The 17,497-nt window shown below is 62.5% G+C and overlaps 1 protein-coding gene across 7 annotated transcripts in view; it reads left to right on the forward strand.

Annotated features, from left to right (window-relative positions):
* Positions 1 to 17,497, forward strand: part of PRDM16 (PR/SET domain 16) — a 296,791-nt gene that overhangs the window by 88,508 nt on the left and 190,786 nt on the right. For all 7 annotated transcript variants that reach the window (XM_032863208.1, XM_032863211.1, XM_032863213.1 and 4 more), the window contains exon 2: positions 10,766 to 11,115. In XM_032863208.1, the coding sequence (XP_032719099.1) occupies positions 10,766 to 11,115 (350 nt within the window). The remainder of the gene's footprint in view (positions 1 to 10,765; positions 11,116 to 17,497) is intronic.

The raw sequence follows: 17,497 nt of genomic DNA on the forward strand, positions 1-17,497 counted from the left end.
TGTCAGGTGACCCAGGGAGCCCGCATCTGGGTCCAACCTCCCTTGGTATCTGAGGGGGTCTTTGGGCCACGGTCCCCCCAGGGGCATAAGCAATACGGACGTGAGGGTTTGGGGGAACGGCCCTGCTCGGCCGCCGGCTCACACGGTGCTTAGCACGGGGGGCCGGGGAGAGCTGGCTGTGATTTAGAAGAAAAACAGACAGATTTGAGCAATCCGTGGGCTACCTCGCTGCCCCCAGGGCTCGGGGAAGTGGTGTATTAACCAAGGAATAAAGGAGAGGAAGAAAAAAGGCCAAATCACATCTCTCTGAAACAAAGAGGCTTCGTACCAGCAACGAGCCTTGATAGAAATTACAGTGGCGTCGCGAGCCATTCAGCGGCTGCCCGGGGCGATGGAGGCAGTGAGGAAATAGGGGTGGGGGCTCGAACCGGGAGCAGCGCCGTCCCTGGAGCATTGCACAGATTAATAATCGTCTTAGAATAACGCGCTCGCCTCCAGCCGGGGCCAGGTGGTCTGTGCTGCAGGCGGAGCCCCCCGTGGCCCCGTGTCAGTTCCACTGGATGGACCCGGGGCTTGGGGGCCAGGGAGGGGTGTGGCGGGAGGCGGGCTCCTGGTGTTCCAAAGGGCGGACAGGCCCTGGGCGCCCAGGCCCGGGTGACCAGGGCCCAGGAGGCAGCAGGTGGGGCGGTAGGCGAAGCAGGTGCAGGGCCCCGTCTGTTCATGTGCCTGGTGGGGCGGAGAGGCAGGAGGACCCCTTTTGCTCCCCTTCCGGATCCACAAGGCCCTCTGGAAGCCACAGGCCAGCCCCTGGGGAAGAGGGTCTGAGCTGGGCCGCAGCTCGGAGACCCACTCGCGGGATGTCCTGGGCTGTGGCTTAAGCCCCGCCCCTGGCAAAGGGGCTCCACTGGGCCCTGTGTCCCCCACCGGAGCGTCGATGTCTTCACCTACGGCACAGGCAGGCTATAGCCTTTTCACGGAGCGGTGGCAGCGGGAAGATGCAGGGGACCTGAGAGGGAGGATGGTGGCCCCCAGGTCACTCTCCGGGACAGTTGTAAAGAGTACCATATACTAGGGGCCTCTGTGGGCCCATGGCTGCCTCCCCCCTGTGTCACGCAGTGTCTCTTCTTTAAGGACACCAGTCACATTGGACGAGAGCCCCCCTGATGTCACAGACCCCATCTCCAAATGAGGCCCCTTTCACGGGCCCGGGTTAGGACAAAACATGTCTTCGGGGAGGCCCGTGTCAATTCACAGAGTCAGGAGCTGCCCCATCCTTGTGACGTCCTGGGTGACCGACCTGGGTGAGATATGGGAGGCAGTGGGGACTACTCCAGCCAGAGTCAGCCGGCCTGGGCTGGCCACCGTGGGTGCTGGACCAGCCGCTGGGCGATTCTGACCTCAGTGCCAAGAGGCCCCGGGGGCCTTCCCCGGCTCGCTCAGTGTTTGAGATGAAAGTGGAGCCTGGGAGAAGGGGGCCAGGTCAGGAGGTTGCCATGCCTCTGGATGTGGAGACGGGGGAGGAAGCCCCAGCTTTGTGGGGAGGTTCCCCTGCAGACGGGGCTTGCGGAGGGCGGTGAGCCTGGCGCCATCCCGGCTTTCAGGGGTGCCTAGTGACAATTCCGCGGTCCGCCCTGCAGCTGGGCTCGCCGCCCTCCAGTCCCTGTGGGCGAGGTCCCGGGTGTGGGTTTGAGAAAATAAATGACAATTGATTATTATTAATATTTAGCGTGTTTGCAGAAACGTCTTTTCTCCCTGCTATTAATCTGCCGCAGCAACAGCAGCCACGCTCCTGCTCTGGCTTGGCGGCCGTGTGGGGGGGGGGGGAATGCCAATGAGCCGCGGGCCCGAAGCGGTGGCGGCCGGAGGCCTGGACGGGAGGTGGCCCAGGGCGGAGGCGGCTCAAGGCGGGAGCCTTCTTGGAGCGGCTTTGCTGTCCTCCTAACGCCGCAGCCAGAGCTGCAGGGACAGCCCACAACGCTGGCCAGACAGACCCCCGGGTCCCGCTCCCTTTCCAGCAACCCTTTCCGGAAGTGGGTGTGCAGTCCCAATGCCCTTCCGCGGAGGGACGTCTCCCCAGGTGGCTGCCCTCCCCAGAGACAAACCTGCTAGCAGGAAATCGTCCCATCTTACCCTTTTCCCCTCGAGCTCCTGTGAACCAGCCTGACCTAGTGCGCATCTCTCCATCCCTCCACCTCCCCAAGCAGCAGGCGGGATGGCGGGCGACCTGACCTGGGGGAGTTTCTGGGGTCTCTGAAGGGCCCGGTGCACAGTACTCCTCCCCGCTCGGTCGGAGAAGATGAGAACCGAGGCCTCACCTTAGTCCTCCGGAAAGTCTCGAGTGGGCTGCACAGCTCGGCGGGAGGGCCAGGCCCAGAGCGCCCCAGAGCCATGGAACGGTCGTCCCGGCCCTGGAATGCCGGACAAGGCAGGCTGCTTCGTGTAGGGTGAGGGGGGCAGCCCTGAAGGACAAGAGGAAAACCGGCCCCCTTCCCAAGGTGGGGGCTGGGTGGGGCGAACCAGGTACTGGCCCCAGATTATCCGATCAGTCAAGGCGGGGAAAGCAGAGCTGGAGTCATGTTAATGGGGTCCGTCCTCGGGGACAGGAGCAGTGAGGATTCCTGCCTTCTCCCTTCCCTGCTAAGCGTCGTCCTTGAGACGGTCCTGACATGCATCCACGGTCTATCCTTCCACCCACCCGTCCACCCGTCCGTCCACCCACAAACCCACCCACCATCCACACATACATCGTCCATCCATCTGCCTGCCCCGTCTATCCGCCCATCCAACCATCTACCCGTCCGCCCACCCGCTCAGGCCTCCCTCCAGCCCTTCATCCCCTCATTTCCAGTGTATCTTCCGTGGCACACGGGGAAGGTCATCACCGAGTGCCAGGACACTTCTTCGGATGTGTCCTCACAGCAGCTGGAACCTTGGGGCTGGGGAGTCTGGTGTCTGAGAACTTTAGAATCAGGCCGGGGCGGCCCCCACGGGGCCCCGGTGGCCAGTGTGGCCGGAGCAAGTTCCCGCTTCCTGAATTTCCCTGCCCTGAGGTACAAGGTGGGCGACGTCCCGATTCCGTCCCCCTAAGTCAGGGGCAGTGCTGGCTGCGCGCTCCCCGGGCCCTGTCACTGAGCAGCGGCGCGACCCCGAGGGGCAGGCCGCCTCCGGAGCCCGCCGCTGCCCGCAGGCCGCAGAGCCCAGAGGATGGCGCTGCGAGGAGCCCACCTGCGGTGGCCGGTGCCTCCCGGAGCCTCCCTGGACGGGGCTGTTCAGGGACGCGGGGGCTCCATCGACGGCCCCTTCTCCCCTGCGTGTCTCCAAGGGCACCGTATCCCTCAGCTTACCAGGTGTGCCAGGACCTCCCGAAACCACATGGCGAGTTTGTGGGCTTGTGGGAGCGGGTCAGGGGTGAGTGAGTCAGGGCCACGTGGACGGACGCTGGTCCGGATTTCCAGAAACTTTCTGGAGGTTTTAAGGAGCCGTGACCCCCCACTTTGCCCACATGTGCATTCCTCTCGTGTCAGCCCCTGGGGGCTCGGCCCCCTCACCCGAGCCGTAGGCGCCCTCGCCCCCCTCATTCCAGGCCTGCCCTTGCCCCCCGCATAGCCCGGCCTCTTCAGACCAGGCCCGAGGGCTTCAGCTGGTCTCAGTTCCCTGCAGTTCAGTGTGGATCTGGGTCATGTCGGTCACGTGTCCCCTCAGCCCTGGCCCTGCCGTGTCCTCGTGTCTGGCACCAGCAGACCCAGGGTTGCGTGGCGTTGCCGGGAGGCCCGGTCCGTCCAGCCATGAGAGGCCACTGTCCCTCTGAGCGGACAGCCGCGAATGTCTGGGTCCAGACTTGCTGGGGCGGCGCTCCCGGCCGAGGACCCCGTACCCCGCGGGGCCCTGCTAGTGTTCGAGAATGCCCAGACCCAGTTGGTGCGTCCAGCCGGGGAGGACGTCTGTCCCCACGTGCAGCCCCAGGTGTGTTCTGGAGGAGACATCTGGGTGGCCCGGGGCTGCGGGGAGCAGGCCGGGTCCAGGCCACGTCTCACCTCGAGTGTCGTGGTCTCCCGCTGGGGGCGGGGTGGGGCGTGTTTGTCCTGTCATGTACCTCAGCTTGGGGGCCTGCTTAGGAGTGAGGGGCTGCCCCGGCCAGGCCGTGGGGGGCCCTCCCCTGAGGATGAGCACAGGAGGCTGTCCCACTGGCTCTGAAGGCCAAGCACATGACGGGGCCTCTGTGGAGTGACCGGGATACTTCCCTTCGTGGGCTCCGTGGGCTCCGTGGGCCGGCTGCAGAGTGCAGGATGGGCCTCGGGCGGCAGCCAGGAACTGGTGGGCCCCGGGTGAGGCTGGGCAGTCCCATCCACCCCAGATCTGCAGGGCAGATGACAGGCTGACCCTGCAGGGCCTGGATGGGGTTTGCTGAAGGCCACCCAGGCCGTCAGAGGAGGTCAGCACATGAGGTGCGGTCCTCAGGCGCTTGGCTCCTGGGGGTCGTGGCAACCTCTCCCCTCTCTCCCCGTGATCTCTCCTCCGCAACTGGGGCAGGGGTGCCCACCAGAGGGTCATCATCAAGTCAGTGGAAGACACTTTGCTTTTGACCTACAGACCCCCAGGTGATGGCCAGGGGGGTCCGTGGGTCGAGCTGCCGGTCCCCTGAGGCTGGACCCACCCGGGCCGCCAGCCGGCCTGTTGTCCCGTCAGACCCTCCTTGGGGCATTTTCCCCTCTTCAAAGGACAGGACGTCCACTTCTGTCTCTGACCCCGGACGATGGAGGTGAGATGCAGTGAAGCAGAAAAGAAAACCAGACAGGGATGAGCTTCCGTTCCACCCCAGGTCGCCCAACAGTTTTGTTTCTGAGGGAACCTAGTTTCTTCTTCCGGGAGGAAAGGCAGCGTCACAGTGCGTGTCTTCAGGGGACAGGAGCTCTGTGCGTGTGACTCGGGGCGAGGCCAGCCAAGGCTGGCCTGGTCGGAGACCCTCCGCCAGGCAGGCCCGACTTTGAAAGTAACCAGGTAGTTCCCGGCACGCATGTTCTGTTCCCGGGGTTTCTGCTCTGGTGGCTGTGGGGTGTCCCATAGCCCCAGCGCCCCCCAGGCAGGGCTGGGGTGGGTGTAGGAGCAGTTCAGGCGTGGGCTCTGGCTGGCCTCACCTTTGTGTGCCTGTCCCCATCTGTAAAGCAGGCCACTCCATGTCGAGAAAGTGGTACCCATGGGGGGGTTGTCCCTCGTCCCCTGCTGATGGGGCCCGCGGGGTCACCGAGCAGGCCCACCTCCAGGGTGCTGACATCAGGGTCAGGCAGTGGTTCCTTTTACATCCCCCAAGCTCTGCCCATGCCCCCGTCCAGGCCACTGGGTGTGGGTCCACCCTTGGGGCCCTCCAGAGAGGCCATGGGGCACTTCCGTAGGAATCTCGGGGTCCAAGGGGTCCGACTGGAAGCCTCCCAGGAGCGCTCAGATTGGGGGTGGCTCTAGGAACCACCTTCAGCCTCCATTCACCACCCAACTACCACCCCCTGGGGACCTCCTAAAGTGGGGTCCATACCCCTGACCTGGGAACGACAGGTCCATATGGGTTCGTAAGAATTAACATTTCCAAATCACCGTAGCACCGCGTTCTGCTAAGGCCCCGTCTTCTGAGACACACATGGAACCGTGTCCATCTCTACCCCAGGGAGCAGGGGGACGGATGTCCCGTCGGGCATGGCTCCCAGGGGAGTCTGCCCCCGAGAGTTTGTTGGGGGCATTAGTGCAAAGGGTGCTGGACCATAAGGGGAGAAGGGGCAGCTTTCCGGGTCTCACTCACAGGGCCGGGTGCTGGGCACCTCGTGGGCCTCCCCATCCCAGCCCCGCATGGCACCGCCATCCGCACCAAGTGTGAGTAACGGGGCTCTCCAGTCCCGGGCGATCGCACCACATTTTCTGCGCTCTTCCGAAGCCCAGAGAGTTAAAGCAAGCGGGAGACCCGGGCCCAGGCTGCTGCGCGGTCCACACCACCTCCCTGCTCTCGGCCTGCTCGTCTCGGGGACCCTCCCCGTGGTCTGGGACGCGAGCTGCCACCAGGCCTGTTTGTGCCCTCATGAGCGTGAGGTTCCTGGTGTTTCCCGAGTTTACTGGGGACACTGGTTGTTAGCCTCAGAGGCTGGTTCTGTGATTTTAAAGCCCCCCACCCCGGGGAGACAGAAGAGAGTTATTAAATGTGTTCTCGCGGAAACCGCCAGAGCCAAAGGATCCGTCACCGCGCACTCGGGCGGGATAAAGAACGGGTGTTTTTCAAAGGAGGTGCCCCTTCGTGTAGACTAACAGCGGTCACTGTGGATTCACAGCACTCGTAAGAACAAACACAGAGAGGGGCAGGGAGCCCTGTGCCCTGTGGCCCCAGGCACGGCAGCCGATACCCCGACAGGGACACAGGTTGGGGTAACTGACACGGCGACACCCCCAGGTGCGGGCCTGTGTATGTAGCTCTACAAACTGGGGAGGCCCGTGCGGCCCACCCCACGGCCACGAGGCGGGGTCGCAGGGGCCGCAGACCCAGAGATGCCTCCCTGCACCCCCGCCCATGATCACACGTCTTTGTCGGGCCCCGGGGCCACCCTCAATGCGCCGTCCTCCCTTCAGTTGTCCTCCCTCAACTTCCTCCTCCCAGAGCCGCCCTGGGCAGGGCTCTGTGGGGATGCGGGGGCTCCATCGACCCCACGGTTTCTAGGAGCAAGCTCAGAGAAGTGGCCAGAAGCCACTGGTGCCCACTTGGATGTGGCTGAGGCGCTGGCCGGCAGCCCCCTCCCTCGGTATGCCTCCCCATGTCCGAGGAGCCGGCGAGCCCGGTGGGATGGGCCTGTAGAGGCTGGGCCGGTGGCTCTCTGGGCATGAGGAACTGGAGCTTGGGGGCTTGGGGACCCGGGCATAAGGGCAGGCGGTGGTGTGAAAGCACAGCCCGTGGGCTGGGGCAGGCCATGTCAGGTCCAAAGGCAAAGAGGGGGCTTTCCGGAGGGCAGGGAGCCCAAGGAGAGTGGCCCAAGGCCCTGGGGCAGAGCTAGTCCTGGACAGGGTGCAAGCAGGGCTCTCCGTTGTCCCTCGCCGGGCAGATGGGCAGTGTCACCATTCCCAAGGTGACAGTGATGTCACAGGCCGGCATCAGGATGCCCCCATGAGGTTCTTTTGGGGCAGCACAGGGCCCCGAGCACCATCCCTCTGGTCAAGGGAGGAAGGGCAAAGTGGCCCCGGTTCCTTGGCTCCCAAGCCGCGCGTGGAGGCTTTTGCTTCTCAGGGGTGTCCACACAGAGGCCAGACATGCTGCCTGACAGAGCCGCCCCCCACACTCCCCCACCGGACCCCGGCCCCGCCGACCCCCACCCGGCACAGTGCCCCTGCCAGATGCACCCGCGGGTTTCAGGCCTTCTCCTGGGGACACAGGACAGGAGGGACTGGAGCCAACCACACACAGACCCAGAGAAGTCCCTCCACCCCCACCAGCCCAGGGCAGGGCTCCAGCATCCTCCCCGCCCCACCCACCCCCTGTAAGAGCAGGAGGAGCTGCGGCTTCGGGAGCTGGTGGTCTTCACACGGCTGATCGCTGCCCCCCCAGGTGCTGCTTCTGCCGCCAAGGCGGGGGACAGCCTGGGAGGGACGGGCTGGCTGCATACGGTCCTGACTGGGGCCGTCTCTCTCGTCCTTCTCTCTCCAGAAACCAACATCCACGCTGCTGCTTTGATGTTTAGATGGGGGGGTGCTTCCGATCCGGGGTTCTTCGCTACCATTAGGACAGGAGGGGGACACAGCTCCCACTGGGGCTGGAAGAGACCGAGCCCTAAACTCAGGGTTCGGGGTGGGACCCAGGGCAGGTTGGGATGGAGGACGGGCTGGCTCCCGGCTGGTGTGGTCCAGACCCAGGGAGCCGCTGGGTTTCTTCACTTCTCTGACCCGTTTCCCGAGACTGAATGTCCGGCCTGTGATCGGCTTCCGGACGGGGTTTCGGCATGACGTTCCCAAGAGCTCCGCGACCTGGTGGGGACCCCGACCTGCAGCAGGTGCCCCGTGACCATGGCTCAGGATGGCTCCGCGGGCTCACCAGCTCCAGGCTCCCTCCCCCTCCTCCCTGCTTTTATGATTTTTTAGTAAGTCTCCCAAAAGAATTTTTCGGGAAGATGGACTCAGTCATGAACTCTTAGCCTGAAATTACCGCAAAACCCAAACAAAGGACTTCAGCTCTCCGACACGTAAACAACGCGACTGCACAGCATCTGTTTCCAAAGTCATAAAAGCTCCCGTTCTTGGCTCTGCACCCCGACTTGCGGGAGCGTGCCGGCGGTCCTGCGGGCCTGGGGGAGCTCGTGTCCACTTCCCGTCCACGCCTGCCTCGCGCAGGGCACAGGGGCTCCCGGCTGGAGCTCGGTGCTTTTGATCCCCCCTCTGCAGTGGCTCGAGGGCCGTGGGAGCGGGGACGTGTGCGGGTCTGCCCGGAAGGCTCGGGCGGCCCCGAGCAGCTCGGGGCTTTCTCCAGGCCTGGGGCTGTTAGCCGTACCTCATTTTCTCCAATGCCTGCCGCACACTGATGAGGTCTCCTCGCCCCACCTGTGAAGGAAGAACGCCGCCCCCCCCCAACAGTAGGGGCCTCGAATGGAGACCTGGCTTCTCCGGGAGGCTTCAGGCAATCACTTAACCCCCGCGCCCGCCGGGGGTGGGAGGTCAGCCGTGCACGGCCTGCCTTTAATCAGCAGGAAACACCACCTTTCTCTCCTAAACTGTTTGCTCGGCCAGTAAATTAAACATGCCCTTAAAGCCTTGGTTTTCCTCCAGTAGGTGAGGAGTTTTCGGAAGTAAAATTCAAACGGGGGGGAAGGAAAAAGGAGCCCAAAAGAGCCCTGAGAGGAATACGCAGAGGAGGGGGCCCCCTCCCCATTTTCTGCACTGGCAGACCCTCATTGTCCTGGGAGGCGGAGGCATCCCCCCTGCCAGGTGCATGGGAAGGGGGGCTCCCCACCGGATTCTGGGTGTGAACCTCGTGTACTCACTGCTCCCAGATCATGAGGCGGCACGTTAATGACCCCCCAGTTTGCCTTCACGCTCTGCACAGTCGCCGGAAAGGTTTTTGGGGGGGCCCTTTCCGACCTCACGAGTTGGGTCTTCCTGGCAGAGGGAGCCGTAGCGGCCCTTCTGTTGCTGCATTTTTGAAAGGGACCTGCGAGTCCGTGAGACGGGAACCGTCAGCCACGTGAAACACTCATCACTTCTGTGAAAGTGGCTACATTAAACGAGTCTTAGCCCCGGGATTTTCTTTTTTTTTCCCAAGACTTTGGTTTCTTTTGAAAGAAAACATTTTCTTACTTCTTAGCGGATCTGTTTGCCACTGGCGTGAGGACACTGAAGTCACTTGTCCTGCACTCCAGCGTGCCCCGTCCCGGAGGACTTCTGCTCCACAGCACGCTGGGGGGGTTGGTGAGGGGCTCCAGGCAGGGTCCCTTCCCAGGGTCTCAGGCCAGCGCACAAGGGACTTGGGCAGAAAGGTCCAGGCCGGTGGGCGGCCGCCCTCCGCGGACCTCCCCAATTCTGTGGGGACAATCCATGTTTGTGTGACATTCAAGTTCGGCTTTCGAACAGACCGCTCACCGGCACCTCCCTCTCCGTCTGGAACTTTTCCTTCCCCAAAGGAGACCCCGTGCCCGATACTCAGTCACTCCCAGGGCCCCTGCCTCCCAGGCCCCAGCAGCCACTGGCAAGAGGTCTGTCTCCTGGACGTGCCCTCTCTGGACACTTCCTGTGAACGGAGTGTGCCGCGTGGGCCTCCGTGCTGGGGCCCTTCACGGAACGTCACGTTTTCCAGGTGCTTCCATGCCACAGCGAGGGCAAGGGGGTGTCTGCACTCTGTCCCTTCTATGGCGAGCAGCCATCCACCATGTGGACAGACATGTCTGTTTATCTGTTTGCGGATGGACACGGGCTCATCGTGCGCTTGGGGCCTCCGGACATACTGCTACAGACCCTCAACCGTCTGAGTCCCTGCTCCCCATTCCTCTGGGCAGAGCTGCTTTCCTGGCTGACCGGCCACTCCTCGCTGTCCCCATTCCTTCCTCGGCCCACAGCTCGCTGTCTCGGTGCCGCAGGCCTGGCGCACATCCGGGAAGCAGCATCTCAGCACCAACTGTCTCCTAGGACAGACCCCAAAGAGAGGCCCGCACCAGACGTCAGACCCAGGGACCTGCATCCCCATGAGCCCCACATTTGTGACCCCAGCTGGCCTCTGCCTTGACTGGCTTTAGGTCATCAGGAGCCCAGGAACCCGTCCCCAGGGCCCCTGGCCCCACCAAGACGCTGCGAGCTGCCCAGGTGTTGGAGCAAACTTCATGCTGATCCAAATTCTGAGTCCTTCCAGGAACCCGAGACGGGTCCCCGACCCTCATGTTCAGGGCCAGACACAAACTGGAATGTTCTGGAAAGACGTTTTCACTATGAGCTCTAGGTTGGGTGCCCTCTGCAGTGGCCTTCCCCACTGTTCCCAGATGCACGGAGCGTGGGCAGTTCTCTTCCTCGCATTCCTAAAGCCGACGGGGCAGACAGGTCCTCGGGGGGCTGCGTGGGGCTCGCAGAGCGGCCCAACTCTGTGGGGTTTCTGAACCCCGCTTCCCCGTGTCCCTGGAGCACGGAGCAAAGGGGATGTCTCCTGGGTGGGAGGTGGCGGTCGGTGCCCTCAGTCCCCATCCTGCCCCATGTCCCAGACGGTCCCTGCGGGTCACACACGGGGGAGGGCGAGCCACAGAGCTTGACGCTGCCTTGTCTCCTTCAGGTGACGGCGACATTGTAAATAACATGCATGAGCCCGACCCGGACCTGCTGGCCGGCGAGAGCGCGGAATACGAGACGGAGGACAGCGTGGTGTCCCCCATCCCCATGGGGCCGCCGTCCCCCTTCCCCACCAGCGAGGACTTCACCCCCAAGGAGGGCTCACCGTACGAAGCCCCCGTCTACATTCCCGAGGACATCCCCATCCCGCCAGACTTTGAGCTCCGAGAGTCCTCCGTCCCAGGGGCCGGCCTGGGGATCTGGGCCAAGAAGAGGATGGAAATCGGGGCGAGGTTTGGCCCTTACATGGGGGCACCCCGGGCCACGTGGAAGGAGGCGGACTTTGGATGGGAGGTGAGCATTCCCGTGTGAGCGTGATTGATCGCGGCCATTTATCTTGTGGTCCGTCTATTTATAAAGCCGGGCTGAGCAGGGCTGCCCGAGGCAGGAGGCTTGCTCGGAGAGAGTGCTCGAGTGTCACGTTTCCCAGGCTTATTTGGTCCTGCAGCTTGTATGACGCGACTCGGCAAACATCAGCGGTCCTCCTGGGCGCCCGTCAGCCCCCATAGGCTCGGGCTGCTCTCTTCCCGGAAATGTGTCTTTAATGAGCTCATGTCTTAAACCCCCGTGCTCCCCGTCTGGGTCTTAGGTGCTCAGACTGTAGTCTGCAGAACCGCGCAGATTAATGGAATGTCCCAGAACCCGAGTCTCTACTCTGGGGAACGCTCCTGCAGGTGGGGGGGGCTCTCGTAGAACACGCCGGTGGCCCCCCGCCCCCCGGGCCCCGGTCAGCCAGCTCTCTAAGAGGAACCCCCCTTCCCAGAAGCAGGACAACGAGTCTCCTGCTGCCCAGACAGGCCTCCCGTGGCTGAGAGCTCCCTGACAGCCGGGCCTGGGGACGGCTCTGGAGCCTGTGTGCGGTCAGGAGAGGGGCCTGTTAGGTGAGGGGTGCCGTCGTCCCCAGAAGCATCCCTTGAGGGCTTGGGGGTCCTGTGAGTGGTCGTCGTGGGGACCACAGGCCCCATGAAGTGTTCTCCCCGCCGGCCCGGCGGTTCTGCCGGCCTCGCACAGCCAGTGCTCAGTGGTGTTCCTGGCAGATGCCCTGCCTGGGCGGAAAAGGCACAAACCCAGATTCCTCCCAGGGGTTTCACGGCTTCCAAAAGCACTTGCCGGAGGTCGGCTCTAGGAAAGGACGAGGAAGAGTCCACGGAGGGAAGAGGGCCCGGTGTGGCGAGCGGGTGTGGCCCGTGGTGGCACACGGGGTGTGGACGCTGGGGACAGGGCGACCCGCCGAAAGTCCAGGGTTTTGGAGGTTTAGATGAGAAGCAGCTTGACCATATGGATGAAGGGACGGGGCGGCCACAAGCCCCAGGGTGAAGGCCAGTGCATCGCCCGCTGTCTGGAGGCGGCAGACAGGTGTGGGGCGCTCAAGGTCGGGCTCCCCTTCGGAGCAGACCAGCCAGGGGCCCGGGCGCGGGGTGTGGTAGGTGGCGAGGGAGTTGCAGATCCCATGTCTCTGTGGGCGCTGGCTCTTTCGCCGCTCCAGGGGTCGCCCCTTGGGGTACAAAGAGACATTTGCAGGCTCGGCCTGGCCTGTCCTCCCCATCCGGCTGCTTGGGAGCAGGGTTCCAGGTGTTCCCCGGAGAGCCTCGGAGACACGTGCCTGCTTAACTAGCAGGCGGCCTGTGGAGGGCACAGGGCTCCTGAACCCCGCAGGGAGTGCTCTGGGTGACCTTGAAGCCACTTTGCCCTTGTCTGCTCTGGTACAAGTTTCTGTTTGCTCTTTTGCTAATGAAACGGCCCATATCGCTTCTGCTCGCTTGGTGCGTGGCCTGGTACCACCGTCGCTGGGGCCTGCCCGGTGCCTGTTGACTTTCACTTTGTTCCCTGCGGGAGGGAGCCTTCTCCTGCCGCCCGGCCGCAGCCGGCTTTGTTCCGCGGTCGTGCCCCGGCTGCCGCCTTTCATGCCGGCACTTAGGACTATTTGCCCACAAGCCCACGTCCTCAAACAGTGTTCCCGACGCACCCCGACGCTATCTCGGCTGACCTTGTTTTCCTTGCGAGCTCGGCGCCGGCGACCTGCCTCTGGGATCCGCCCGGGGCTTTGCGGCCTTCCGTCACGCGGGGTCCCAGCAGCCGCGTGGGTTGTCCTGGCGACCGAGGACCGATGGTGGAATTTTCGGGAACCCTCCGCCTCCCCAGACGCAGGAGAGGGGGAGGAGGTGGGCACCCCAAAAACTCAGAGCAGACCCACTCATGCCTGAAAAAAATAGGTCCAGGCGGTTTCCTCTGGACCCTCCAGACCTCAGTTTGGGTCTTTGGGGCAGGAAAACCAACCGTCATCCCTCGTGAGGGAGCGTCCTGATGGATTTCCCACGTGGTCCCACGTGACTGTGGTTTCCCGTTGTTTTGTGCCTTCCTCCGTCGGACCAGTGACTCAGCTGCCCCTTCAGTTTGGCCCTGTCCTTGCCTTTGCAAACAGGGCCTGAGCCTGGGGCGGGGGAGTCCTGGGTCTTTCTGTGACTCTAGACAGGAAAGAGGCCTCCGGGAGCCCCGAGTCATGAATGCTAACAAGGCACTCTGACTGCGGCAGACGCCGGGGCTGCCGTCCCGTGGAGATGCCCCCTTGGGCTCATGGTGCACTCGCAAGGCACTGGGATGTGGAGAACCTTGGTGCTGAAGTGTCGCATCAGCAGGGGACGGGCCCAGGACCGTCGGAGGCGGGGCCCAGGGACAGCGCGGGAGCACATACCATCTTGGGACACACCGCGCGTCGGATGTCTAACTGCTCACACTCACACTGCTAATTAGTATAAATCAGGGCTATTTGATTTCACCGCCGTTGACAGAGTATTCATTTACTGAGCAAGAACGGTGATGACACGTTAGCAAAGATGGCAGAGGAGACCTGTGGAGAGCCGGGGCCGGTCTACACCCCGAGGGCGGACGGCGGCGGGTCCGTGGCCAGGAGCTCAGGAGCACGGCTTCTCCTGGAGGGCTGGGTCTGGGGGTGCAGCATGGGAGGGAGAAGCCAGACGCTGGTTTAAAATCCATGTCTAATGGACTATTCTTACCGTCACTGGGGGACACCATGGAAACAATTTTCTTTCTACCCTGGGAGCCAAATTCTTGTTCTGGACCATTCCGGAAAACGGTCCTGTTTTCTCTTCTCATTTCGTAGTGTAGTTTGCTCATCGTGTGTCTTTCCCACCGTCAGCACGCGGCTTCTCCCTCCCACATGTGCGTCAGACAGTGTGTGACTCTGAACCTCCCTTCTCCTCCGGGCTTCGCGGCACACCAGGAGGGGACTCCCACATCAGGCGGGTCCCCTGCGCCCCAGACCTGGCCAGCCCTGTGGCCACGGGGGAGTGCGGGCTGTGAGTACATGGCCCCCCAGGACCCATCTCAGAGGGCGGCGGTCTGTGCCCTGCCTGGGAAGACACCGGAGCTCCTGGCCCCTCTCTGCCCAGATGCAGCCTCCAGGCTGACGCAGCCACCACTTGCTCTGCCCAGAATAAATCACCCCGTGATTGCATCTGATTGCCTCAGGGTTTGAAGAAACAATGATTTCGATCATTTGTTGAGTAAATCATGACATTTTTCATCGTGCTGCTTATTTTACTAATTAAGAGCGGGCTCCTCCGTCACGCCACCTGACCGGGCTCCGTGCTGCGGCAGGCGGGCAACATCGTGCAGGACCCGGCGAGGAGGAGCCTTTTTGAGCCAACAGTGCCCGCACTCAGTGTGCATCCTCCTCGAGGGCGCGTCTGCCCCGGAGAGCCGGCTGAGGGCAGCTTCTCCAGCGCCCAGAGCGTGGCCTGGCCTGGACCAGGCGTTCTGATATCGGCTGCTGGAAAACCTTCACGTGAATCGACGGGGTTTCATTTATCTGCAGAGTTCGCTCAAGTAGATGACCTCATCCCTTGGCTTTCGTGTCTGAATAATAATGTGTGTGTTCGTTTGTTCAATCAACAAACGGGCTGTGTCTGGGCCAGGCCATAGGGGAAGGTCTGGGGTCACAGACGGGATCAGCCCCGAGGCCTCAGGCTGCCGTGACTGCTGCTGTTCCATCGCAGAGCCCCAAGACCCCTCCTCCAGGAACCCCCAGCCCCCCGCGGACGACGGGCTGCCGGGACACCCAGAGACACCAGGCTAGCTACCACCCAGCCCTGCACTCTTGGATGCTGAGAAACTTCTGTATATTTAAGGGTATGTTATGGTCCAGAACACACACCCTTGGAGACAGGCCTGGGGCTCCGAGGAAGCTGCCTCTCTGTCCGTCCACGCTTGTCCACCGACATGCATTTTAGAAAAGCAACGCTTTCTTTTCCGAGGTGGCCGCTGGGCATCCTTCACATGAGAAGTTTGGAGGCTGACTGTGGCCCAGAGTGCAGGCTGGCGATGAAGCCGGGTGTGCCGGGCTGTCCACGGTGGTGGCCGTCCAGCCTCTCACATCTCCAGGATGGAGTCTCTCCAAGGCGCTAGGGACACACATCAGAGCAGAGAACTAGTTTCTCCCAGGACTCGGGATGCTCCCCGCGAGCTGCCCAGGCTGGAGGCCAGGAGTCCTGGGGTCCCTGACCTCCGCACCCTGGCTTCTCACTCATCCAGCCAGTTTTTTCTTCTCCTCCTCCGGCACCCCCTCGCCTCAGACACCTTCGCCTCATTGCTCCACGCCCAGCTAACCCAGACCTGCCCCCGCGTGGTCACGTGTGGGTGTGCATGTGGACCCCCCACACCTGCATATGCACACACACACATGTGCACACACGTGTGCACGCACACAGACACACATGCACACACATGCACACGCACATAGACACGCACGTACATGGCTGCACACATGCACACACGCACACACATGTGTACGTATGCACACATATGCACACTTGCACATGCACACGAGTGCCTGCATATGTGCACCTTCACACAGACACACATGCATACACACATACACGCACACAGACACACATGTACAATGCACACACATGTTCGGTGTCACACACGCGTGTACACACATGCACACACCTGCATGCACAGACACAGATTCACACACGTGCACACACATGTACACACATGAACACACACGTGCCTGTACATATGCACACACACGCGCGCGCACACATGCACACACACCTTTGGATTTTGCTGAAAACCCTAGACTGGGCTTCCGGCCTCCGAGGGCAGGAGGTACGCCGTCCACCCTGCCTGGAGTTGGCAGCTCTGGCAGGCAGAGGGTCTCCACAAACCACCACCCCATCGCCCAGCGTGCTCAGTCTGTGGGGCTCCAGAGAGGCATGGGAGGTGACACTGACCATGGGTCGCTGAGGGCATGTAGGTACTGAGCAGACACTGCCTGATGCTGCTCCCGAGATGGGCTCTCCTTCGGGGCCACCCCCCACCCACCAGGGGAGGCACCCACGCTCCCTGCGGCCCACACGGGCCCCCGTGCAGGAACCACGCCTGAGCCTCCTCTGAGCAGCTCTCAGGCTGGAGCAGACGCAGACGCGTGCTGTGTTGGGATGACTTGCAGACCGTCCCACTGTGTGTTTCTCTTGTCATCCCGGCCGTGGGGTAAGAGCCATGGCCGCATGGGCACCGGGAGGGGGGCGGCCGCCCACACCGTGCGGGCTCTGCTCTGTGGCTTCCTGCCGCTCTGACAGCTCAGGGGTTAAGTATTCGATCTTGGTATTCTCAGCCCCGAGTCTTGGCCGTCCTTTCTCTCGGCACACTGGGGAACGTTGGGCACAGCACCCCGCCCCCGGTCCCAGGAGTCTCAGAACCTCCCTGCTGTGCTGTCCTCTGTCTGGCACTGACTCACCCCTGCCCCTTTTTACTCTGCGTCTGGGCAGCCTGGAGTTTTATTTTGGGCAGAGTTACATGCAGGGTGATTTTCCCCCTGATGACTTTCTGGATGTGCTTAGGAGACACACCATACGCCCTGGAAGTCGTAAGCCCGTGGCTCCGTCGATGCTCGCACCCCTCGGAAACAGCACCCAGACAACCACGCATTTGGGGCACGTCCCTGGGCCAATGGGTGTCTGGATCCGAGGGGCCACGCCCCGTGGGAACGGGGCCTGGCCTTGGTGTGCGCGCCCAGAACCCCACTCGCGGACTCCCTGCTCTCTGGGAGCCACTCAGCCCACACCCCATGCCATCACCCGAGCACCGTAACATCGAGTCCAGACGTTTCCAGCACAAGAATGCCATGGGATCCTGCACTATCTTAGGCCCAGCTCCGAGGCGCGGGTATAGAAGGAATTTCAGAAAAAAGGGGAGAGAATGACTAAGAATACCTCCCTGATAGTGTTCTCCTTTACTTCCTTAAGGGGTAATAACTCAGCCGCAAAACCCAGCAGAGGGTACTTTCTTTAAATAGAGCATTCTGATTCACAAGCGAAAAAGGAAATAAATATTTTCTTTTCATATTTGAGAGACGTCCCGAATACCAACTTCTTAAATGGTATTTTACCCTGCATCTCTCGCTCACACACACAGCGACAACCAGCCCCAGCCCTGCTCTGGACAGGCCCGCGTGGGAGGCAGCGCGGTGGAAAAGCCTGATGGGCCATCGGAAGGAAGCGGGCGGGAGACGGTGCAGAGGGCACCGGCTTCCCCTCTGCTCTGCTCAGGAACCCATTCCCAGGGGGCCCTGGTTCAGCCCTTCCCACCGGCTGGGAAGGCCACGACCGGGGAGCTGAGCGCTGTCACCTCCCTCCTGTCTGTCTGTCTCTCC

The sequence above is a fragment of the Lontra canadensis genome, unplaced genomic scaffold (genome assembly GCF_010015895.1).
Source record: "Lontra canadensis isolate GAN:19392208 unplaced genomic scaffold, GSC_riverotter_1.0 scaffold25, whole genome shotgun sequence".
Taxonomy (NCBI): domain Eukaryota; kingdom Metazoa; phylum Chordata; class Mammalia; order Carnivora; family Mustelidae; genus Lontra; species Lontra canadensis.